We start from the raw sequence: 26,102 nt of genomic DNA on the forward strand, positions 1-26,102 counted from the left end.
TTAGTTTTCGGGGGACACAACATCTTTGTTTGTATGTGGTGCTGAGGATCGAACTTGGGCCGCACGCATGCCAGGCGAGCGCGCTACCGCCTGAGCCACATCCCCAGCCCTCTCATTCCATTTTATAGATGATGAACTTAATGTTTTGGAGAGATTAAGAAAATAGCTCATAGCCCCCGAATTAATGAAAGGTATTGCTACGACTGTACTCCAGGTCTTTACCTCCAAAACCAGAAGAAACTTTACACACACCACCTGTGCTTGGAAACATTTTTTGGGTCTTAGCTACTGTCACTACTGTCATTGTCAAAGCACTGGCGAGAGCGCACTGTGCAGATACAGTATTTATCAAGTGTTGGTAATGTCCTGGGATCTGATTCTTTGACGAGAAAGCTGTCGCTCCATCAACTTCTGGACTCACGAAGGGATGGGTAAGTAGGACAGGCGACAGAGAGCCCCCACAACTTAAGCTCAGCAGCACCTACAAGCAGCCCCAACTGCAGGGGCTAGAAGACCGCCCCCTTGCCTCGGACCGGGGAGTAAGCAAGGGCCCGGGCTACCCCGGGGAGTCCGAGGCCTCGCTTTTGGTTCTCAGGAGCCTCAGGGAACTGGAATCGACCGGACCAACAACAGAGGACAGTGACAACAGAAGAACTCCAGGGGGTGCCCCTCGCACGCCAAGTCCCCGGGCCCCAACAAGTCCGGGCTCTGGGGCTGCCGTGCCTAGCGGATCCCCTTGGGCTCGCGGCCCCGCCCCCGGAAGTGACGCGCGGCGTCGTCTAGGAGGGGCCCTAGTGCAACCGGGGGGTTCAAGAGTGGCGGCGGCCGCGGAGCGCCTAGCAGGCCCGGCCGAGGCGAGGAACGCCCCGAGCGCGCGCCCGGCGGGTAGCGGCCTGACGACCCGCGCCGCCGACACAGCCGCCACGTGCGGGGGCGGGAGGGCGAGACGCAAGGAGTCGCGGCGGCTTTGCGGCGGCGGGAGATGCGGGAGACTGCGGACAACCGGCGGGCTCGGCTCGGCGGCCGCCGCCGCCTTCTCCGGCTCCGCCGCGGGGGTCGCAGCGGCTGCCGCGCCATCCTCAAGTTCCCAGCGTGAGGAGTTGGCCGCGGAGGGGAGCTTAGCATTCGAGACCGTGAGCGAAAGGGAGCCCCGCGCGTGGCCTGGTGAGCGGCTCTCCCGCTCCCCATCAGGGTCCAGCTGCGGCCCCTCGGACTGGGGGCTGGCGCGTGGGCCAAGGGGCTCGCAGCACAACAGGAAGTGCGGGCGCGGGGCGGGGCGGGGCTGCGGCGCGCTCCCCTGGGGACCCGCCCCCGGCCGCTGGTGCCCGCGGCCCCTGCTCCGCCGCGCGCAGGTGGACTCCGGATCGCGGCGCTCCACTCCTTACTCTCTAGTTGGGTTCCGCGAGGTCCTTTAGGCAAAAGGTGGCAGCGGGTTTTGTTGCATGGGTGGAGAGAAGGGGAGCAATTCTGACTTTCAGTAGTGACAGGAAGTTGGAAAATGAAAGTACAGTAATTGAGTGGTTACAAAGACCCGTGAGGTTGTGCCTTTCCTCGGACTTTGATCTTCTCTGGGGCGCACGGTCCCAGAGGTGTTTCTTCCTTTCCCCTAGCTCGCTATTCATCCGGTGTCAAGTTTCATTTCTTTTTCTACCTCTCTCCAGCACCCACCTCCCGCCTTTACTTTCTGCTTACTGTACAGCTGCAGCAAGGCTGGGCGCTTCTTCATTCTAGTAAGATAAATTGGAAACATCTTTTGGGGCATTGGTAGAAATAAGGGGTATTCTTGACTGAAGTGATCAAGAGATATTCAGTTGGCTTTTCCCCAAACTATTAATGTTTGAAGTTTAGGACATTTAAATAAAGATTCCTAAATCTGTCCCTTTGGTTGCTGGATCAGATCCTCCCTCCCGTCCCACTCCGCGTGGAAAACTTGGTGCTTTGGTATTTAGGACTGACATTTTCGTTAAAATGTAGTATGATTCAGTTTTTTCCCCCCTAAGGAATTCTCTCTTTGATTTTAAACTTTTGTTAATGGAGTCTGTTACATCCTGAGGGAAATATTGTCTTCTAAGGGTTCTTTTTTTTTTTTTTTTTTTGGTAATTTAACAGTATACATTTGGAAATGGGAATGTAGCTCTGAGAGTTTGTGCAAGACCCTGGGTTTCATTCCCAGCACACGCAGACACACACACACACACACACACACACACACGAAGGAAGAAATATACATTTAATATTCTCTATTCTCTTTGTATAAGATCCTGTGCAGTAGTTTAGCTATATCCGGTTACTTTTTGACAAGGATTATTTTGATTCAAAACTAATCTTAATACATTTAAGATTTTTCGTTTTTTAGGTAGCCATTGAAGAATTTGGAAACTTATTTTTTGGTCTTAGCTACTGTCACTGAAAAATAGTTGGGTTATGGGTGGCCACAGCAACAGGACTATGTGTATTATAAACATGTTGAGGGTGGTAGCATTTCACTTCATAGAATCTTCTTTAATAAGCCATTTCAACATGGATACTTCTTTCTTTCTCATTCTTTTCTTCTTCCTTCCTTAATGTTGAGGCTGGAACACAGGGCCTGAAGCATGCTAGGCAGAGGTACCATACCCACTGAGCTACACCTACAGCTGCCTCTTTTAAATTAGCACAGGGATTAGTCTTTCTTTGGAGTGTTGATAGCATCAATTGTTTTCAGTGTTTAATCCTTCAAAAATCAGACTCCTACCCTGATGAATGTAGTATGCCAGTTATCCCTGCTCCTGAGGAGGCTGAGGCAGGAGGATCCCAAATTTGAAACCAATCTGGACAATTTAGTGAAATCCTGTCTCAAAAAATAAAAAAGTCTGGGGGTGTAGCTCAATAGTAGAGCACTGATCTGTCATACTCAAGACCCTGGATATAATCACCAGTACCAGAAGGAAAAAAAAAAAATCAGATTCCTTAAAATGGAGCAGGAAAATACAAGATTTTTTTTTTAATTTTTAAAAAATTTATAATCATACAAAAGTCAGGATTTTTTGGTGGGGGAGGATACCAAGGATTGAACTTTGGGGCACTGGACCACTGAGCCACATCCCCAGCCCTATTTTGTATTTTATTTAGAGACAGGGTCTTGCCAAATTGCTTAGTGCCTCACTTTTTATTTCTCCTGTCTCAGCCTCCCAAGCCATGTGCACTACCACACTGGGCAAAAGTTGAAAAAAAAATTTTTTTTTTTTTTGGTACTGGAGAGTGAATCCAGCCTTCTGAGCACATCCCCAGCCCTTTTTCATATTTTATTTAGAGACAGGGTCTCACTGAATTACTTAAGACCTCATTAAATTGCTGAGGCTGGCTTTGAACTCATGATCCTCCTGCCTCAGCCTCCTGAGGTGCTGGGGATTACAGGCATGCACTACCATGCCCATGTTGAAAAATTGGGATTTTGTGAAAAGGAAAATCAAGTATTTTCTCTCCTCCTTGGCTGTTTGTAACAAGAGAAAAAGGATTTATATTTTTAACTCTTAACCTTTGTAATTTTTAATTATTTTTTTCCTCCTTTAGTTTTCCTTTATGACTGGAAATCATTGAAGTTCATAATTAATACCACACTTTTAAAAACTAAAGTGAAAAGAGTTTTATCTATATCCTCAGGAGTTTGCCAGTTTTTCAATTGAAAGAATAACCTGATATTAAAATTAAATTAGGGACTTTGAATTGGGAAACTGGGCACAGTAGCACATGCCTGTAATCTCTGTGACTGGGAAGTCTAAGGCAGGAGCGTCGCAAGTTCCAGACCAGCTTCAGCAACTAAGGGAGGCCCTAAGCAACTTAGCCAAACTCTGACTCAGAAAAGGGCTGGGGATGTGGCTCAGGGTAAAGCTCCAGTACCAAAAAAAATTTTTTTTCAATTAAAAAAAAATTGAATTAGTGGCTGAGGGTATAGCTCAGGAATAGAATGCTTATTATTTATTTTTTTTTAAGAGAGAGTGAGAGAGGGGAGAGAGAGAATTTTTAATATTTATTTTTTAGTTCTCGGCGGACACAACATCTTTGTTTGTATGTGGTGCTGAGGATCGAACCCGGGCCGCACGCAGGCCAGGCGAGCGCGCTACCGCTTGAGCCACATCCCCAGCCCTAGAATGCTTATTTAATGTACGTGAGGCCCTGAGTTTGATTCCCAGCACCACATACACAAAAAGCATTCTTTTAAAAGTACCCATTGCAGTTGTCCATTTTATAACTCTTAGTTTTTCTCAAAAGAAAATTCATTTCCACTTTTCCCGTCCAAAACCATGATGCTCTTTTTCTTTTCCTCCTAATATAGCCTTCTAGCCTAGACATCTAATAATGTGCTAAAGAGGCATCAGCATTTCCTGTAGCAGGTAGGTTCTATACTAAAGTATCCAATAGCTTGTCACACTTGACTTCATGGATACTGAACCACTAGTAACCAAAGGGAAAGTGGACACAGACCTTCACCACCTTTGAGCACCTATCTTTGGGAACCTTCTCTTTGCTCAGGACAGTAATTGTATGCTCATTGTGAATATTTTAGTGACTGTTTCTGTTTTTCTAGCTGTGTAGCTTAGTTACTATAAGCATGTAGGGCTCAAATGTGATCCACATGATAGGTGTTAAGACTCCATGATATGGGTTTTAGAATTTTTCCCAAAATAAGTGGAATTATAAGCAGCACTTTTATAGTAAAATAGAACTTCCTGTTCTCTGTCTTCCTTTCTTCTATTATTGTCTCTTTCGTGCATACATTTCTGCCTTTACCTTAAGCATTCTTGACACAAAGGTGATGTCTAGAAATGTGGAAATTGATTTTTTTGTCTAAACTCATATTTACAAGGGAATAGTTTTTACAGGCTTACGCTAACAAATAATTGCTTAAGAAAACTGTATAGTAAAAAAAAAAAAGTAATTTATCATGAACAAGCATCATGAGAAGAAAATGGCTATTTGGTAAACTCAGAAAAGTGACAAAGAACTTCCCTGTGCCCCACCATACTTAATGAACATGATAACCACTGTTTTAACTTCAGGTCAAGACTGGGGAGCTGATTTCTAGAGGGCACAGTTGTTTAACATTAAGGAAGCTCTTCATTTGAGGATTATTATCTCTTAGTCCCTAAATACAATACTTCTTTACAATCAACTAGTGATATGAATGTTTTCACCATCTCGAGAAGAGGGTTCCCTAATGAATAGATGAGGATGTTGCTGTGTCGAAGGGAAGTTGGACCCAAGGTATCAGCTTCTTGACTGTGGCATCTCCCCTTTCTATTCTTTATTATTTTCCCATCTTTATTTGCAGATGACAGTATCTCTGCATGACCAGTTTCAAAGTGGTAAACATGAGGATTACTGGAGAACATTTCAAGTGCCTCAGAAAAGTTTAAAAAAAACAAATATTTTTCACTACAGTTTCTTACTCTACCTCTTTTTGGCAGTGGAAGTAGTTGACCCTTAAGGATCTCATGTCCGTGAGCTATATGTGTTAGAATTAGTCTCCTTAGGCCTAACTCTTGTAACATTTGTTTTGTTAGGTTTGTTTGTTTTAAACATCTGTATTGAGAAGTAGTTTATACCCAAGAATTCACCTACCTCTAGTGTACAGTTCAGTGGTTTTTAGTATATTCACAGAACTGTGCAATTACCACCACAATCTAAGTTTAGAATATGTTTAGCAGCCCAAAAAGAAACCCTCTACTCATTAGCTATCATTCCTCATTCCTCTCCCTACTCTTCCTCTACCCCCAGCAACTGCTGATCTACTTTCTTTGGCTATAGATTGGCCTGTTCTGGACTTCTGATGTCAATAGAACCATGGACTGTGTCGTCTTTTGTGGCTGACTTGTTTCCTTTGCATAGTAGTGCCTTCAAGGTTCATGCATGTTGTGACAGTAATTCATTTTTTTTTTATGTTTGAATGATATTCCATTACCACATTTTATTTATCTGTTCATCAGTTAATGGATGTTTGAGTTGTTTCCACTTTTTAGCTATTATGAATAATTCTGCTCTGAACATTCTGGCAAAAGTTTTTGTATGGACAGACATTTTCATTTTTCCTGGGTATGTAGGAGTGGTTTATGTGGTAAACTTGTCTGAAGTGGCCATGAGATTTCCACTAGCAATGTCTGAGGGTTTCAATTTCTCCCTACTTGTTATTGTCCATCTTTTTGATTATAGCCATCTTTGTAGGTATGACGTGGTTTCTTATGTGGTTTGGATTTTCATTTCCCTTATAACTAATAATGTTGAACATATTTTATGTTCTTATTGGCTATTTGCATGTCTTCTTTGGAGAAACGTGTTTTTTTATTGTTGTTACTTTTTTGGTTTTGTTTTGTGATACTACGAATTGAACCTTGGGTTTTTGTGGCACTGAGCTATGTTGCTAACCCTTTGCGAAGGCTGATGATGAATTTGGAATCCTCCTGCCTCAGCCTTCCTAGTTGCTGGGATTACAGACATGCAAATCCTTTGCTTCGTCTTAATTTTGTCCTTTTTAAGTTACTTTAGATACTTTAGATACAAGTTGTTTTTGAGATATGATTTGAAATTTTTTTCTCCCATTTTCAGAATTGTCTTCTCATTTGATGGTATTGTTTGCAGCACAACATTTAAAAAAAATTTTTTATAGTTGTAGATGGACAGAAAGCCTTTATTTTGTTTATTTTTAATGTGATGCTGAGGATCGAACCAAGTGCTCTACCGCTGAGCTACAGCCCCAGCCCCAGCCCCAGTTTTAAATTTTGATGTAGTCCAGTTTACCTATTTTTGTAATATTTTAATGGAATTGATTTAATTTACTTTCAATCCTATTCTGCCCCACTGAGTTCTCATTCCTACAGAAAGGAAGGTTTCTTTATTTTATGTGTAAATATGTTCAGTTACAAGTTTCTTAGGATGAGTTTATATATGTCTGGCCAGAGTTTTTGCCCTAAAGAATTCTTTCTCATGGACCACATATTTTGAAATTCTTTGAGGAAGATGTCTTTGTGAGTGTATTTCTATTTTGCCCTGTTGCCCAAGCCAGCAATTATCAACCAGGATAATTTTGACCTCTCCTAGCAGAATATTGATTGTTTCTAGAGACTTTTTTTTTTTTTAAATTTTGTTTTAGATGAACACAGTACCTTTATTTTGTTTATTTTTGTATGTGGTGCTGAGAATTGAACCCAGTGCCTCACATGTGCTAAGCAAGAGCTCTCTACCACTGAGCTTCAACTCCAGCCCTGGAAATACTTTTAATGGTCTCAGTAGGACAGGGGATGCTATTGGCATTTAGTGGATAGAGACAAGAGATGCAGCTAAAATCTAGCACATGAGACAATACCCCAAAACAAAGAATGATCTGGCCCCAAATATCGGTAATGCTAAAATTGAGAAACTGGCCTCAAAACAGGTATCGGGGGATTTTTTTCTTTCAGATTGTCTTGTTAATTAAATAAAGGTTGCTAATCAAATAAAAGAATAATCTATGCAGATGGAATCTCTATAGATAGATAGAACTGTAACAGAACTTGTAAATTAGGGAACATTTTGTTGAATTCTCAGTGCTGCCAATTATATGTAAATTACATTTATGATAATGGATACTATTTGGAGGAGAAGTATCAGTTGGAGCAAAAGTAGATTATTACTTGTACCTCAGCTCCCGGCCTGTCCTGGACACATAACTTGGTAAATAATCAAACTAGATAGAGGTTAAGATAGATGGTGGTCCTCTGAGAGACCATGATAGTGAAACTGTAGGGAAAACTCTTTTTTTTTTTATGGTGCTGGGGATTTGATCCCAGGGCCTTGTGCATATGAGGCAAGTGCTCTACCAACTGAGCTATAATATCCCTAGCCCCAAATTCTTAATAACATATACTCTTATGGCTGGCAATCTTCAGTCTGCTCCCAAAATTTACAGAACTAGCTTTATTCTCCTTACAAGTTGCTTCTGAAGCTGTATGGCATACTTTGGACTCTGGATTCAGATCATCTGGGCTTAAATCTCAACTTTACCATTTGCTTTGTGACCTTGGACAGACTGGACAAGGTATTTAACCCTCTATTGATTCATTTTTCCATGTGTAAAATGAGAGTGCAGCCATATCTATCTAATAGGAATATCGTGGGTATGAAATGAACTAGTACACTTAGAGCACTTAAAACAGGCCTCTGATATACAGTGTTAATTCTATCACATATCTGTATTCTTTCAGCCCACTGCTATGGACAGTGCCATTACCCTGTGGCAGTTCCTTCTTCAGCTCCTGCAGGAGCCTCAGAATAAGCACATGATCTGCTGGACCTCTAACAATGGGGAGTTCAAGCTTTTGCAGGCAGAAGAGGTTGCTCGTCTCTGGGGAATTCGCAAGAACAAGCCTAACATGAATTATGACAAACTCAGCCGAGCCCTCAGATACTATTATGTAAAGGTAACACACATCCTGATCTTGATGCTATACAGAGAACCTCAAGCCAAGAATTATTTCTTCTCTTGTTGAGGTTATAGGTACTAATGTCTTGTTTTATTTTAATACAATTTATTTCATAGCCTTAGCATTTAGAATTAGGACACAAGGTATAAATGTTCTGGGTGTATTTCTGTAAACTCTCAGTAACCTACTCTCATTACATGTATTTTGTTCCCAACTACAGTTGTCTTTAAAAGAAAAAGTCCAGATTGGAATACAAAAAAGGAATTCTGAGATTCTTGAGGATAAATATTCTCATGTGTGTCATAACTTACTTTAAAAATTGTCATGTATACTTTTTTTTATAGCTTTACTTTTTTTTTCCCCCCCCTTGGTATGAGGGCTCCCAGAGCTCTTTACCACTGAGCTTCATCCCGGTTCTTTTTATTTTAAGTTGCTTTGGTCTTACTAAGTTTTGAGGCTGGTCTGGAACCTGCCATCCTCCTGCCTCAGCTGGGATTACAGGTGTGTACCACCATGCCCACCTGCTTTGCTTAATTTTGTTTTCATTTCACTCAGGGAGTATAAGTTAATACTTTAAAGAATAGCTATTAATATAGTTGATTTCCTAGGTAAAATTGTTTGTTTAATTTCTTACTATTTTGAATACGTTCTTGGGCACTGAGGAAAAATAAATGGTCCAGAGACTTAGAATCTAAAAAACTAACTGTAACCCCAGCCCCTTGGGGGGCTAAGGCAGGAATATGTTCCAGGCCAACCTGGGCAACTTAGAGATGAGCTTTTACTTTCACCTTTAAGTAATTGATCTTTTCAGCTTTCCTGTACACAGATAAGAGGCAAGGATCAACTGGAATTTCTGAAGGAAGTAGGAACCTGCAATGTTCTGAATTCATTTTTGTTTACTCAGGATGCCTATGGCTTATTCCTTTGGAATTATTTAAGATTGCAATTCAGTTCTGACTTTATACAAATACTTGGTTGATAGAGGTAAACAATTGAAATCATTCAGGTTTTGTGTAACATACTAGTTCAGTTGCTGATAAAACATTTGAGTGTTGGTTGCCTTAACTTCTCCATCATAGTAGAGGCTGTGTTTGGTATAGCTACATGAATGTATATGATTTTGAGGCTTCTGAGTAAACTGTGCCCACTTCTTATCATTAAGCTACCTTACTCATAAGCTGTGGGACATAAGTTTATAGGAAAGTGTAAGAATGCTTATCTTCTTTTTTGTAGTACCGGGGATGGAACTCAGGGCTTTGCACATGCTAACAATGCTTATTTTCTTTACCTACAGAATATCATCAAAAAAGTGAATGGTCAGAAGTTTGTGTACAAGTTTGTCTCTTACCCAGAGATTTTGAAAATGGATCCAATGACAGTGGGTAGGATTGAGGGAGACTATGAAACTTTAAACTCCAGTGAAGTCAGCAACAATTCCAAAGATGTGGAGAATGGAGGGAAAGAGAAACCACCCCAGCCTGGTGCCAAGACCTCTAGTCGCAATGATTACATACACTCTGGCTTGTATTCTTCATTTACTCTCAACTCTTTGAACACCTCCAGTAAGAAGCTTTTCAAGTCAATAAAAATGGAGAATCCTGCTGAGAAACTGGCAGAGAAAAAATCTCCTCAGGAGCCAACACCATCTGTCATCAAATTTGTGACAACACCTTCTAAGAAGCCTCCCATTGAACCTGTTGCTGTCACCATTTCAACTGGCTCAAGTATTTCCCCATCTTCTGATGAAACTATCCAAGCATTGGAGACATTGGTTTCCCCTAAACTGCCTTCCCTGGAATCCCCAACTTCTGCATCCAGCGTAGCTACCAGTTTTACCCCTACACCTCCTGTTCCGTCCATTCCCCCTTCTTTGAAGGAGCTTCCTAGGACACTTTCTCCACCACTGGGCTCCAACCCAGACATCGACACAGACATTGATTCAGTGGCTTCTCAGCCAATGGAACTTCCAGAGAACTTGTCACTGGATCCTAAAAATGAAGATTCAGCTTTGCCAGAAAAGGACAAAACACATAATTCATCAAGATCCAAGAAACCCAAAGGGTTAGAACTGGCTCCTACCCTTGTGATTACAGGCAGTGACCCAAGCCCACTGGGGATATTAAGCCCATCTCTCCCTACAGCTTCTCTTACACCAGCACTTTTTTCACAGGTAACTCTTTGCATTTTTAATGCCATTGTTTGTATTTATTCTCACTTCTTAAAACAAATCTAGAATTTCCATCTGCAAGTTTGTTTTCTGTTCTTATTCATCTTAGAAAGGTTATGTGTAATTTTTCACTTCAATCAGTTTTGCCAAAATAAAAGGTTTAGAGTATTTTTGATGAAAATATATTGTTGTGTAAGTAAATAATATATATATATATATAAATTTTTTTTTTTTTTTCTTCCTCCTAAGGAGAGTAAATGTTCATATTCCTCTCTGGGTCTCGTGAAACTGTTACAGTAGTAAAAATCCTGAGAACCTTGAGAAAAAGGACTGATGTGATGTTGAATAACAAGTTTGTTTAGTTACAGTAGGTATTTATTAACTTGCTCATCTCATAGAACATTTTAATAGATAACTTCCAGATCATCTCATTATTAGAAGGAAAATGATGATTCATTTACCCACTATTCTTCTGCATCTGAATTCAGGTTTGTTTTTCTATTTGGGAAAGACCCTGTGTAAATTTGTTAAAAATTAGTTACTTTGACCTTATCTTTCTTAGGTTAGGAAAATGATCTCTTGAGATTTTCATCATAATAAAATTTTTAGATTTAGGGATATTTGGAGTAGAGAATAATATTATATTTGGGTTCAGTTAGTATATTAATTTATTTATAGTTTGGCTACTTGTATACTATGGCAAGGATAAAGCATAATCCTGGTAAGTCCTTTAGTGGATATTTTTGTGTATTACAGACACCCATCTTGTTGACTCCAAGCCCCTTGCTCTCCAGTATCCACTTTTGGAGTACTCTCAGCCCTGTGGCTCCCCTGAGTCCAGCCAGACTGCAAGGTGCTAACACGCTTTTCCAGGTAAAAGGCTATCTCTTGTAATGTTAAATGAAAAGGTATGCAAAAAGGCACTGTCTCACTGTTCATTTTAGTCATTATATAATTTCTATTTGATAAATATTCTTTGTTTTATTTTTTAATTTCTACATTGATTTTCTAGCTAGCGAGCAGCTTATATTAATATTCATAGCAGTTTCCTTTTCATTATTTACTATTAATATTCATTTGATTTAGACCAAAAATTATTTGATACTGAGATTTTTGGACTCATCCATTTTTTTTTTTTGGTCATTTAAAATACTAGAACTCTTCTATCAAAAATGTATTTACACACACACACACACACACACACACACACACACACAGCTGGGTATAGTAGTACATGCCTATAGTCCCAGCTGCTCAGGAAGCTGAAAGAGGAGGAGGATTGCTAGAACCTAGAAGTTTGAGACTAGCCTGGGCAATATAATGAGACCTTCTTTCATTAAAAACAAATCTGTGTATCTGTAAATAGATATGTCTATACATAGATGCGGGTCTGAACTTACAGTGGGTTTATACCCTGATGACCCCATTATTGTAAGTCAGAAATACGATCAGCTGAAAATACTTTTAGGCCAGGCACTGTGGTGCATGCCTGTAATCCCAGCTGCTCAGGAAGCAGAAGGATCCAAGTTTAAGGACAGCCTGAGCAACTTAGTGAGACCCTGTCTCAAAATAAAAAGGAATGGGGATGTAGCTCAGTGGCAGAGTGCTTGCCCTGAGAGTTGGTGCAACGCCCTGGGTTCAGGGGATTTAACAAAAAAGAAAAAGAAAATGCATTTGATACACCTCACCATCTGAACATTATCACCCAGCAGCACAGCAGTGGCACACCGTGGATCATCAGTTGCTTCCCTGTGATCCGGTGGTTGACTGGGAGGTGTGGTCCTCTGTTGCTACTCAGCATGGCAAAGGGGTGTATACTGCATGTTACTGGCCTGGGAGAAGATTAAAATTCAAATTATGGTTTCTACTGGATGCATATGGCTCTTGCACTGTCTTAAACCATAATATGTCAGGGACTGCCTTTGTAGATACATATACATATATACAGATATGTACACAGCCTCGTGTTGGTGTGACAGGAATACATTCTTAGAAAGATGACATTAGGTGATTGTGTACCATACAAACTTCAGTGGTGTAGCGTGCTACACACCTGAGGGGGAGAGAGATACCAAGCCTAGGAGAAAATGATGCAATCCAGAGACAAGGTAAGCAGGAGGTGTGTGAGGCTGCTGCAGGGAGAACATGGCATCTGTTTTACAGTGAATTTTGTAAGTGGAACTTTGTAAGTGGAAAGCGCACAGTCTATAATAGTGATGAAACGTCTAGTGTGGTGTAGTAGAGACATAAACCAGTAGTAGTCATTGATTATCAAACATTAGGAACTTACATAACTGTGATACTTTTTTTGAAATTTTTTTTAGTTGTCGATGGACCTTTAATTAATTAGTTAATTAATTAATTAATTTGTAGTAATGCTGAGGATCGAACCCAGTGCTTCACACATGATAGGCAAGCGCTCTATCACTGAGCCCCAGCCCATGTGCTCTACCTTATGTGACTGGCAGTGCAGTAGGTTTGTTTACATGTTGCACTGCAGGATTAGGACAGCTCTAGCATCATTAGGGGATGGGAATTTTTCAGCTCCATTTTGATCTTAGGGAACCACTATTGTGTATATGGTCCCTCGTTGACCAGATAGTCATCATGTGGCACATGATTGTGTATAGGAGAGCTCTATGTACAGGTTCTCTCTTTTTAAAATTTGACTTTGTATTGTGTGTGTGTGTGTGTGTGTGTGTGTGTGTGTGTATGTTTAGGTTCCCTCTTGGTTTTGGGGGGTATCAGGGACTGAACTCAGGGGCATGCAACTACAGAGCCCTATCCCCAGCCCTATTTTGTATTTTATTTAGAGATAGGGTGTCACTGAGTTGCTTTTTGCTAAGGCTGGCTTTGAACTCAAGATCCTCCTGTCTCAGCCTCCTGAGCTGCTGCATTACAGGTGTGCACCACTGCACCCAGCTAGGTTCCCTCTTTTAATTAAGAATTTTGTATTTTTTAAATAGAGGAAAGCCTTGAGAATAGTCTATCAAATATTCTCATTTCCTCCTCACTCAGAATTGATATATATCAGAAAATGAATATAATCTCTTCACCAATATGTTAGGGAAAAGTCTTGCTATTTTTAATGGTTTTAACCATATTTGGCCCAAACATTTAGACTTTATAAATTGTAAACTTTCTCGTGGTCAATTTATTTACTTTTTCAGAGGTGACTATTCCTTGGATATTTCCTTATATTTTATAGTTATACTTTTTCTTTTGTTCTTATGAAAGTGAATGGGTAAGGAAAAGAAGACAAAATTTAGGGATTTGGCATGTAGCATTGTGGTAGAACGCATGCTTAGCATGTGCAGGGCCATGGGTTCCATCCTCTGTGCCTAAAAAAAGAAAAAAGAAAAGAAAAAAAAAACCCAACTTCTGCTTCTGTTTGTTTATTTACTTATTTATTTAGATTTTTCAATGCTAGGGATAAACCCCCAGGATCTCGGAAATGCTAACTTGTATCCCCCTCCTTTTTAAAAACAAACAGGTTGTAGTGCATACCTATAGTCCCAGCAGCTGGGGGGCTGAGGCAGGAGGATCACTAGTTCAAAGCCAATCTCAGTATCTTAGCATGACCCTGTGTCAAAAAAAATAAAAAGCTTTGGGGATATGGCTTAGTGGTTTAGCCCCCCTGGATTCAATCCCCATACTACCCCCACCTTGTTCCCTCCCCCCCAAAAAAAAAAATTCCTGAGTTATTAAATGGGAAAAGTGTTGAGAATCTTCCATATTTTATTTTTAAATTTTTCTTTGCTTCTCCTGAGCACATAATTTGGGCAAAGTGGTAGTGCTTCTATAGCTTTAGTCTAGAATCTTCCTAAGTGGGTGATCTCAGAATATGTGATGGGAAAGGAATGCTTTTCTAAATGAGCACCCTATCTTTCTGGACTTCTTTTTGAGGGTTCATGTTTTATTTTATAACTGAATAACACTCTAAGGTGCATATTGTCATTTAGTTAACTTTCTAAAACTTTCATTTGAGGTTAAATGTAAACCTACGTTATCTTGACATAATGAAATGTAAAGGTTTGTTCTTTATTTCCATTCTGTTGAGGTTGTATGGAGAGAGTTAATACTTAGAATGTTAGGACAAACACTTAAGGTTTTATTATGATATCACATACTTATTGATGAAGTTACTGCTTTTATCCTGTGAGCCACTGCAAAGTCTGTTTTCTGTGTTCTGCCTTAGGGAATATAGTAGAAACAAAGTGAAAGTTGGGACTGAGTAGTAAGATGATAAAGTGTTTTTGTTTTCTTTCTCAGTTTCCTTCTGTACTGAACAGTCATGGGCCGTTCACTCTTTCTGGCCTGGATGGACCTTCTACTCCTGGCCCATTTTCCCCAGACCTGCAGAAGACATAACCTACGCACTTGTGAAGTGAGAGAACCAAGGAACAAAGAAATAGACACTCGACATGATTGCGTTTGAAGTGAGAGATCCATAGTTCTACAATGCTGATAATATACAATTGTGATTTTTGTCATTTCCCACTGAAATACCTTTTTAGGATTCCCTCCCAATAGGACTCAATTTGGATTATATGTAAAAATGCCTTAATTGGAGTCAAACCTCCCTCTCTCTTCTTTTTTTCTTTTATATTTTGAGCTTTGTGTTAATGTAATTTTGGTGGGGTTTAGCAGCAATGCTTTGCAAGAGTGGTTAAGAATAGAGTTAGCTCCTGGCCATTGGGACCCATTGACCAGGGGAAAAAATTAAAGAAATGTTAGTTAAATGAAATTGGCCATATCTTTAGGACTAAGTGTGCTCTGTTGAATGAGTAAATGTGAGTTTTTTAAAGCAGTGGGAAAAAAAGAACCATTCCTCTTCATACACAGTAAGATTGGTGCAGTACTACTGAGGAGATTTTGTTTTGTGCGAACTGCAACATGTATAAGCAACTCCAAAGAAAGGCATCTTATTTCCATTTATTCTGGGTGGGTCTCTTAGCTACATGCATGGTCTTCTCTGGACCTGTCAACAGGGCTTAGAGCTAGTCTATTTCAACATAAGATATTCAACTTAGGGTATAATATGGTTTTTAGAACATTCAGTGAGACTGTGGGGACACCCCCCCCCCCCAATACACACAGACATCTAGCATAGTAACGTTTTCTCTCTAAACAGTGATTCCATACCCATAGAATACAGCATGGCACATGATGACTTCTAGGAGGGTGGACTTGGGTTTTGAAAATTGGAAGCATCTCTAAATTAAAGGTTTGATTACCTTGAAACAACACATGGGGCTTTTCCCAGTTAGAAGATAGCCAAAGAGAAAGAATCTTGCTCCTTCCTATCTGGTTTACCCCATTTCCTGCTGTATATTTAGCATCTTTCCTTTTAAATCAGAGGTTATTAGGGGTTGTGACAGTGTTCGGATGTAATTAGGAAGGTAGACTTCAAAGAGAAGCCTTCTAATCAGTAGTGAGACAAAGATGTGCTTGTTTCTTTCAGTTTCTCTCTCTCTCTTTAGGGAAGAACAGATTTCATTTGGCAATGCTCAGACATAGTGATTGCATTGTTAGACCTTCATCTCTATATTATAAGATTTATAAAATATTACCTTAGGTAAGTCAATGCCAGGTGTGGACAGATAGCTTGATTCCCAGACTGAGTTATACCAGTATCACAGTGGAATCTTTTGAGAAGTTTGGCTTTAAAGTCCAGGACTAAATTAACATGCTTCCACCACCACTGTGCCCATTAAACTAGTCTCTTAACCTTGTAGTTGAATCATGGGAACTAAGTGGAATGAGGGAGTAAGACTTGAGGGCTCAACATGACACTGTTACAAGCCAGCATCTTCCAGATGCACATTGTTTGCTTTAAGTTTTATTTACATACCGTGTAGAAAAGCTTTTGTGTAACATACTGTGCTATCTTATCTCATTAGCAGTGGAAGGAAAGTCCTCGATGAGCTGCCTCTGAAGGTGTGTGTTGGGGACCTGTTACTACTTTGTTGGTAGTTACCAGCTGAACGTTCTGTTCCTGAGATGTGCAATAGTAGTGTTGAAAGGTAGTGGTCAGTAGTGATGGGTACAGACATTGGACTTTCTTCCCATATTGAATTATTTAGCTTTCATACCTGTTTTAAATTAGATCCCTGAGCAGCTCTTTGGAATAGTTTTATTAGGCTAACATTTTGTATAGTAATTAAATATTGATGGTTGATTTAAATAGATGTTTTAAATTCTGAAAGCACAAAGGTATTTTTTTTTTTAATCTTTGAGTTAAAGGAGAAAAGCCATTGGTTTATTTTCACAGATGATATATTTGATAATTTTCTGTCTCAGCACAAAGGTACCTTGGCACCATTAAAACTCAAGGCATTTCCCTAGGAAGCTGTTTTAACATCAGGTCTCCTTTGCTTTAGTCTGTCGCCGAAGCCTCTGAGAGGCGTGAGGCCTTAGGAGGTAGATGGTGCTCTGCTTTCTCTTTGAGATCAACTAAGTTGGGGAAGCGCTTGCGTGCCTGAGTGTGTGTGTCTGTGTCCATGTCTGTGTGTCCTTTTTTAAGTCAAGGTTTACAACCTTAGCAAGTGTGTGAGGGTCTGAGACAGCCTCCCTCCTGGAGAAGTCTAAGAACAATTCTTAGCATCAAAAACATACCACATGGGGCAGGGGTTGTGGCTCAGAGGTAGAATGCTTGCCCAGCATGTGTGAGGCACTAGGTTTAGTCCTCAACACCACATAAAAATATATAAATAAAATAAAGGTATTGTGTCCATCTACAACTAAAACAAATATCAAAAAACAAAGCAAAAAAACATATGACTTAAGATGAGTATTCACTGGGGAGGCGTGTTTCGTGGCTGCAGCTGGTATCTCAGTAGTCACTTTGTTAGGATAATTGCTGGTGGGCAACGGTAGCCTAAGTCAAAGGAGAGGAGCAGGCTGCCAGGGCCTTGGGATGTCCTCTGTGATCACTTCTTCTGCTCTAGTCATCTGCTGGAAAATGTTTAGCAGCCAGAATCTCTGAGGTGGCCAGGGGAACCCCTGAATTTATGGAATTTATCAATTTTCTTAATGTATATTACTCCACTGGGGCTGATTTTAAGCCACTGCCATGGAGTTGAGAAGGGATATTCATAGTTGACCCAGAGTCAGTGCCAACAAACCACTGCATTTATTCCACCTCTGGGTGGATTTTCACGTTTAAAATAATTTTTAATTATATGCTGATTTGTAAAATTACCAAATTGAAATCTCATGTCTTGACTTTAGTAACTTTTTTCCTCTGACACTACCGATTGAACCCAAGGGCCTTCTACCTCTGAGCTGTATCCCCAGCCCTTTTTATTTTTTATTTTGAGACAAGGTCTTGTTAAGTTGCCCAGGCTGCCCTCAAACTTGATGTCCTCCTGCTCAGCTTCCCGAGTCACTGGGATAACAAGTGTGCACCACTGTTTAAATCTTTTTTTTTTCCTCTCGAAGTTCATCACAGTGCTTTTGTGATGTTATCTTTCTCATGGCATACTTTGTATGTTTGAACAAAGGGAAAACTTTCTTTAAAAAAAAAAAGTTTATACATAATTGAAGAATCTAAGAGATTCTCCAAAGGTCAATCATAAGCTCTTATCTTTAAAATCTAGGTTATTCCCCCCACACACATTTTGGCAATTAAAATCTAGGTGTAATTTTTTTTTCAAATTTTGGTGTGGAGCCAGGTGTGATAGCACACACTGTAATCCCAGCAGATGGGGAGGCTGAGACAAGAGGATCAAGAGTTCAGAGCCAGTCTCAGCAATTTAGCAAGGCCCTAAGCAACTTGGCGAGATTCTGTCTCTAAATAAAATATGAAAAAGGGGGATGTGGCTCAGTGGTTATGTGCCCCTGGGTTCAATCCCCAGTATCAAAAAAAAAAATTTTTTTTTTTTTTTTTTTGGTGGGGAAAGTAAGCCATGAGGCTACTGAATTCCTTCCTTTTTTTAATAATGGGGGAAATTCCTTGAAGATTTATTTGCATGCTATATTAGAGATCAAAAAAGGCATTGACTGGCAGTTAAATCTGAGACTTGGAATTCTGGAGCTATAACTCCAGGCTGTTTATGGTATCACCGAAGTCCTGTTCCCACCAACATTGGGCAATGTCTACTCTGGTAGCATTGTTTCATTCTGATTTTAGAATTTGTATTATAATTCCAAAGTTTTAAAAGGTAACTTTATGTTTCTATCAATTTAAGACACTCGGTGGTATTTCAGAAAAGTGTTCTCTACCACTGAACTACATCCTCAGTCCTTTTTAAATTTTAAAACAGGGTCTCACTAAGTTGCTGAGGCTGGCCTTAAATTTATGATCTTCCTGCCTCAACCTCCCAACTACACACTGGGATTACAGATATGTGCCACCATGCCCCAGTAGTCTCTAATCATTTTTAACACACCCCTCATCAGTAAATTTTTGAAAACAGAAACTTTCCCTATGAAAAACTCTCATGTGTTTCTGTTGTTATGTACCACTACACTAAAGTAATATGTATGCGTCATGCATATTATTTCTGACAGCTTGTTATCTCTTTCATCTTTGTATCAAGTGTGCTTAAAAACTTCTTTTGTTCTTGTTATATTTTACTAACATTCAGATTTCTTTATGCTAAGATATATAACAATTTCTTGCTGTATTAATAAATATGTGTGTGTGTGTGTGTGTGTGTGTGTGTGTGAGAGAGAGAGAGAGAGAGAGAGAGAGAGAGAGAGAGAGAGAGAGAAAGAGGAGAGAGAGCGCCCATCAGGGAGAAAGAGAGAGATAGCATCTGAAGGAATTCTTTTCTTGATGGGTCTGTTCTGCTTATTGCTTTATTTACTATATATGTTTTATTTACCCCCAGAAATCTAGAATTGTGCTGAAGTGCCCTTCTAAGGTGTAGAAACAATTGTGGAGATAATGCAGGTTGCTAGGCAGAAACTTGGGGCTCTGAATGAACCACCAAACCCAATTGGAAAGTTAGAAAGATGTACCTATTATCTGAGGATGTGATAGAATATAGTATTTCTAAACTGGAACCAGGCTGTTAAATGTCCAGGCCACAGTAGTTTGAATGAAGTGAAGGTCAACCATGATTGTCTTTCTTCAGCAGGTGCTCTGACCAGAGAAGCATTCTGTGGAAAGTATTTTAATTATTTTTTTGGTCTGGGATCAACAAATAAATGTTTTGTTTTTGTTATCAATGCTGGCATTGCCTGAAACAGGTGCCCTGTTTTAACATGAGAACCATCCTCACTGAAGGAAAAAGTTTTAATCTTGGAGTCTAGAATTCTTTGCAGAGTGGTGGTGGTGGTGGTACTGTATTAAGCAAGAACAGGAGGTACTTGATTTCACTTCTCATTCTTGGTAGAACCTGCCACCATCAAAGTTGTGTTTTGACTATAATAAACACAGCAGATTTGAGAGGTGAAGTGGTGGTGGTGGTGGTGGTGGTGGTGGTGGTGTAAGTGGCTTACCAATGCTCCATCTGAAGCTGCCAGGGTCTTCAAGCTGCTTTTCTGAACAGAGAGATACCTGGATAGCCTGCCAAAGAGCAGCCATTTTGAGAATGCTGCTGTTCATACTTAGCCATTGTGAAAGATGGAAACCTGGAGGTTTGTGCAAGGGGAAATGTTGACTTTAAACTTCCTACAGAAGCCAGGAAATTCAAGCTGTTGTTGTCATTATTTTATTTTATATTGCAGTGCTGAGGATCACGTAGGCCTTGTACCACAGAACTAGACTCCCAGCCCCACATAATTTTAAATGAAACCTCTTACTAGGACATTCACGAAGGATACAAACATAGAAGTCTCTTGAATGCTAAATTTTTGTGTGTAATACACATCAGGGAGTTTTATGAGATTTAAAACTTTACTTTGAAATATTTAATTGGGAGACTAGAATATTCTTTCTAAATCATTCTGATTTATTGGCCAAGTACATGTATGTGTATGTATATACTGATGTATGGACTGAGAGAGTGTGTGTATAAATCTGTTTTTCACAGGGATCATATATTATCCTCTAAACTAGGATGGCTCCTAGTTTATTTTATACTAAAACTTAAAAAAAAAAAAAACGTGCTGCACTTTGCAGTTGCTACTTTTTAAAAGATTAATGTCTTGCACATTTCAGTTTTTAAATATACAGAATCATGGGCCTTAAAGACTAATTGCTTGCTAACATTTTAGAAATACCGCACTGAAATATGTTGTACTTGAAACAAGGTCATCTTAAACTCTTCCCTTATGTTCATATATTATTGAGCTAATAAGGATGTCTTTTCTTAAAATTTCTACATTTCTGTTTGCTTTTGTGAAAATTTTTATTTGACTGGGTTGTTAAGTTTCTCAGAAAGGAGATTTATATTAGAAATACTGTGTCTACCATACAGAGAATTCAACCATGGATTGATATAAAAAGTGGAGGAATTCTAGTTTTGTGCTTAATTTACCCCATTTAAACTGTACACAAACAGCATTAACAGAACTGCAAAGGAGGGCTTCTGGGTTGAATGGTCTCAGCTTTTCCTCATATCCATCTCATAAAGGCCCGCTCTGGTTCTCTCTCTTCCAAGGATTATGAGCCATGCTCAGACAGGCCTGGGATCTCCTGGATGGGGTAGGGATGGAGTGGAATGCCCTGTGGCTGGCCCAGAGTTCTAGCCAATAGAACCATTCAGATCTGCCTGGCATTCATGGTGGGAATATACCATATTAAATCACTTCGCACTTTCTTGGGCACCATTATTAGCACTGTTTTTGTTTTTAATAACTGGAAGCACTTAATGATTATTTTGTTTAATTTCAGCTTAGTATATTAGGGGTCATGGGAGTAAGGTTTATTTCTCATTTACTTTGTGGGAGGAACTTAGGAGTGTTTGGGGAAGGGATAAAAGACTACCTAGTGAGCCATTCTTCTAGGTTCTGTAAGGTGGGCTCTTTGGGTTAGGATGTTTTAAAGTAATTTGCAAGCTTTCAATGTACTCTATGATTTTTAAAAGATGTGCAGTTGCTAGATTATACTTAAATATGAAAAAAATCCAACTATAAGTTTTTCGTTTTGTTTTGTTCATGTTCAGTCGTTTTCTTGTCTGTCATGTAGAGGACGTAGTCCCTTCTAAGACATTTCTTTTTTTGTTTGTATTTTGGGGCAGTATTACCAGTGGCCTTTGTGTGTACATTCATTGCTTGCATTCATTGTTTATATGATAGAGAAACATATTTTATAAACTTCCCTGTTCAGTATTAGTGAAATTAACTAAGATGCATCTATGTAAAGATAAAAAAGAAATTAATACAATTAACTTCTGATCATTGGGGGCCTATTTATTCTGTTTGGCTCCTACTCTTTTCTAGTCATAGTCATGTATTTCTTCACTTTGCCTTCTAACAGTTTCATTTATCTTTGTGGAGTAGGGAAGATTTAAATATGAATTTCAGTTCATTTTGCTTTGTTTAGAGGCAAATAAAATTTTGATCAAAAGTAATTTCTTAGAATTATGCTCTTTATTCACCAGATAATCAGATTGGCTTAAGAAAAGAAGAAGTATGTATAAGTTTGCTTTTCTTTTGTGCCTAGGTCTGGTATGTTGCAGGCTGACTTTGAACTCCTAGACTCAAGCAGTCCTGCCTCAGCCCTGTTGAGTAGCTGGAACTACAGGTATTACACCTGACTTAATTTTGCATTTTGAAGAACAAACTAATAATTTTCCATGGGCCCTACTGGATCTTAAAAAGCAAAAGATATCTGAGAGACAACTAAGGATCAATGGGAGTTAACTGTAGGTTAGATTCTTTTAAATTTCATACTCTGGGTGGTTTAGAGTTGAAACTGGTTTGTGGACTATAAAATATGGCCAGCATTTAAAAATTAAATGATATTAAATAACAAACTCTATTAGATATAGTACAAGTGCACAACTACCCAGCATGAGTATTTTAAGGTATTATTAATAACTTATGTTAATTAATTTCAGTTTAACTTACAGTAGGGAGACGTTCAGAGTATTAAAATCACCTTTTTTTCCTTCTTCCTTAAAAGGCAGTTAAAGTGGTAACTGCTAGTGGTTATGAAAATTCACATTAATTGTTGGTGAAGCCGATAGAAACTGCCTTGTCATCTAGCCAGCAGCAGGGTTTACCTGGTGAACAAAGGCATGTTGTTCAGGGTTGATTAGGGTGATTGTATCTCGAGTCTGGAATTCTGTCTCTGTGCACAAAGAAACTTTATGCAGAGTTTAGGTGGGTAAAGAAAGGGGTATGCAAGCACTTTGAGGGCTTTATAATATGCTGCTTTTAAAAGATAAACAAAACAAAACAATTGATATTCAGTGCATCTCCACACATTGTAAGGGGTTGCTCTGAGTAACCAACCAGGTGGTCGTTTTTTCTATCACCTCCCATGTTTTATGCAAAAATTTTGTTAAATTGTATAATGGTGGTATGTATCTTTTAAGAAAGATGATACATTTTTAAACTATTTTGTGTAAGAACTGACAGAGGAATTTGCTTTGTATAATGCAAGCTGGCTTTAAGAAAGCACTGTAGCAAATTTACTACAAGTCCAAAATTATACAGATATATTAGTAGATATATGTGCAACTAGATATGGACAACAGTTGTATTTTTTTAAATAAATATTTTTAACAAAATAATTTTCTGGATTGATTATTCATTTCCCTTCTTTCACATTTGTTGAGATAGTCTCTGTGCATTGTATTGTATTTTCATCCATGCTAACAAGGGGTAAGGAAGGAATTTAATTTTCCCAGTGCTTTTTGGTTAAACCTGATCTTCAACTACTTGATATGTATCTACATTAAAATATTTAAAGCATAGGTTGGGACAGGCAGTGAAAAGGGGAGACTGCAAATGATTGTTGGCATAAAGTGAATTAAAAGAGAACTGACCAGCAAGAAAAAATTATTAACTATGTGAAATCTCTATTTTACTTTATTGACATTTTAAAGGTTTTTTAAAAACATTTTTTAATAAGATGCCTTTATTGTAGCCTTTGAAAAGAGCAACTTTTGCTTATTTCTGTTTTAGCACGTTTCTTTGTATGGTTTTTGAGCTACAAAAGCAGAGATTTAAGTTCATTTAACAAATGAAATGAGGCCTTTCAGAACTGGTTTGAAATAACACATATAGGGGAAATTGGGATTGATAGATGGAAAAATCATATCAGAAAGCTATTTCATATCTCTAGATGAAAATTGCTGGTGAGGCAATTCACCTACCGTTGTGAGATGTCACTTCAGATGACGATGCTCATTGGCTGATATTCTCTTGTGGGAACTGATAAACTCTCCTAAAGTACCATTCTTAAAACACATTACCTAGAACAGTAATCCCATGAGCTCATAAAAGAGTCTTCAGTACTTGGAGATTCAGGTGCATTTTAGAATATCAGATGCTTCAAGTCCTTCATTTATTTTCTAACCTCTATTGAGAGGCATGCTTAATTGGCAAGGACTTTGTGTTTTACAGATGGATCGATGACACACTAATACACTAACACTTTGTTTCAGAGCTGACATTGTCAGGTGGGAGATAATCATTAACAGTTGTAAGATTTCATATTGATGTGGCTATGAAGCCCAGCACTCGTGGCAGTACACCCTGTACCTGAAGGAGTCGATAAAAGTGACTTCAGAGGGAGTAACTCTAAAGTAGTAACCCAGCAGTGGATACTATTGAAGGTGAAATGGAGGCAAAGATCTCTAACAGCTGTGCGGGTCAAGTGACGAGCTCTGGTGTTCAGGAGGTTGCTGGAGTGCCAGAGTCCACTCCGTGATTTGTATTTGTTTTGAATGCGTAGCCTCTCTGAAATCAAGGTCACCATCTGTGTTGCCAGATTCAGCAGTTGATATTCATTCCTTGGTTTGCCTCTTGACAGCACTGATTCCTTGTTTAGATACTCTTCACGTAACTTCTAAGAAACCACATTTTCTCTTGAACTTCCTCTTACCTCTGGCTTCTCTCATTTGCTGTGCTGGATCGAATCTTGTTAAACCTCGAGGTGTTAAAGAACCCTGATCTTTAGATCTTTGAATCTCTACATTCACTCCCTAGCTGGTCTCATTCAGTCCCATGGATTTGAACCCTCTATATGTATGTGATCACAAAATTTACATCTTCAGCCTTGACATGTAGGCTCTAGACATCTTTATCTAGCTGTCTTCTTGACACCCAAGTTAGTATTGTGAGGCGAGCGTGTGTAAAACAAGACTCCTGAGTGGTCCCAATGCTTTCTAGTATTAAGTGGCCTTCTTTTTTTTTTTTTCTTTAACCTTTATTTATTTGTTGTTGTTTATTTGTTTTTATGTGGTGCTAAGGATAGAACACAGGGCCTCACATGTCCTAAGCAAGTGCTCTACCACTGAGCCACAACTCAAGCCCTTAAGTGACCTTCTCATATACTCAGTTCCTTAAGTCAAATGCCCAGGCATCATCCTCAATTCCCATCTTTGCCTCACACCCTGTACTCAATCCATCAGCAAATTTTGCCAGTTTGGCCTTCCAAATACAGCTTTGATCCAATCACTTCCACCAATTCCACTGCTACTGACATGTTCCAGTATCACATCAAGCTGGTCTTTCACATTCCATGCTTGCCCCATAGTCCCATCTCCGCATAACTCCCAGAATGGTACTTTAAAACCTCTAAGTCAAACCGTGTCACTACACTGCTTGCAACTCTCCTAATAATCTCACATCACATACAAAAATTTCCACATTCCTTGCCTGGCTTAGTGGTCTGGCCCCCAGCCAGCACTCAGCCTACTTCCTGCCACTGTCTTCCTTCCTCACTTAAGCCACACTAGTCCATTTGCTGTTCCTCAAATTTTATAAAGCACATTCCAGCCTAAGACCATTGGACTCGCCATGTCCCCTGTCTAAAAAGATCTTTGCCAGGTACTTGGATGGCTTTTCTTCTTAGGTCCTGCACAAGTGGTACCTCCTTAGTAAAGTCTTCGGAGCATCTGTGTGCATTCCCTCTTCCCACCCACCCCCTGCCCTGCTTTCTATTTCTCTGTGGTACTCCACTACCTCTCACCTTTCTGTGTGTTATCTGAAACAGTGATGTCTCTGCCTGTTTCTTCAATTGCAGGGTAGTCACTGTGAGGCAGAGACTTCTCACTGCTGAAACTGCACCTGGATCAGACTGTTTCGAATGAATAAATGCATTCTCTATATCAGGCCTCTGTGTCTACATCACTGTATCTTCCTTTGGTGACTCAAGTGTGCTGATGGGTTAGATTCCCATATCCATGTAATAGGGAATCTGGGAACAGGGTGACTTCATGGTACTCTGAAATGTCAAAACTTGAAGATCAGGAAGGAAGCCCTGCTTACTTTGTAACTCACTTTGTGGTGTGAAAGCCTATTGCCTTCTCCTTCTTCAATGACATGTCAGAGGGATTAGGGGCCCTCAGCCCTTAGTTTCCTTCTGAAATATCAGCCATGAGAGCTGGGGGTGTAGTCAGTGACAGAGCTCTCGCCTAGGATGTATGACATCC

General features: G+C 39.6%; 1 protein-coding gene across 1 annotated transcript; it reads left to right on the top strand.

The window, feature by feature from the left end:
* Positions 1-828: 828 nt before the first annotated feature.
* On the top strand, positions 829-23,245 carry ELK4 (ETS transcription factor ELK4). The gene is made up of 5 exons (XM_081297713.1): positions 829-1,164; positions 8,217-8,432; positions 9,730-10,605; positions 11,359-11,475; positions 14,875-23,245. Exons 2-5 carry the CDS (start codon positions 8,226-8,228, stop codon positions 14,971-14,973), a joined length of 1,299 nt encoding a protein of 432 aa, XP_081153839.1. The 5' UTR covers positions 829-1,164; positions 8,217-8,225; the 3' UTR covers positions 14,974-23,245.
* The last annotated feature ends 2,857 nt before the right edge of the window (positions 23,246-26,102 follow it).

This window comes from Spermophilus citellus (assembly GCF_964194105.1).
Source record: "Spermophilus citellus genome assembly, chromosome: 6".
NCBI lineage: Eukaryota > Metazoa > Chordata > Mammalia > Rodentia > Sciuridae > Spermophilus > Spermophilus citellus.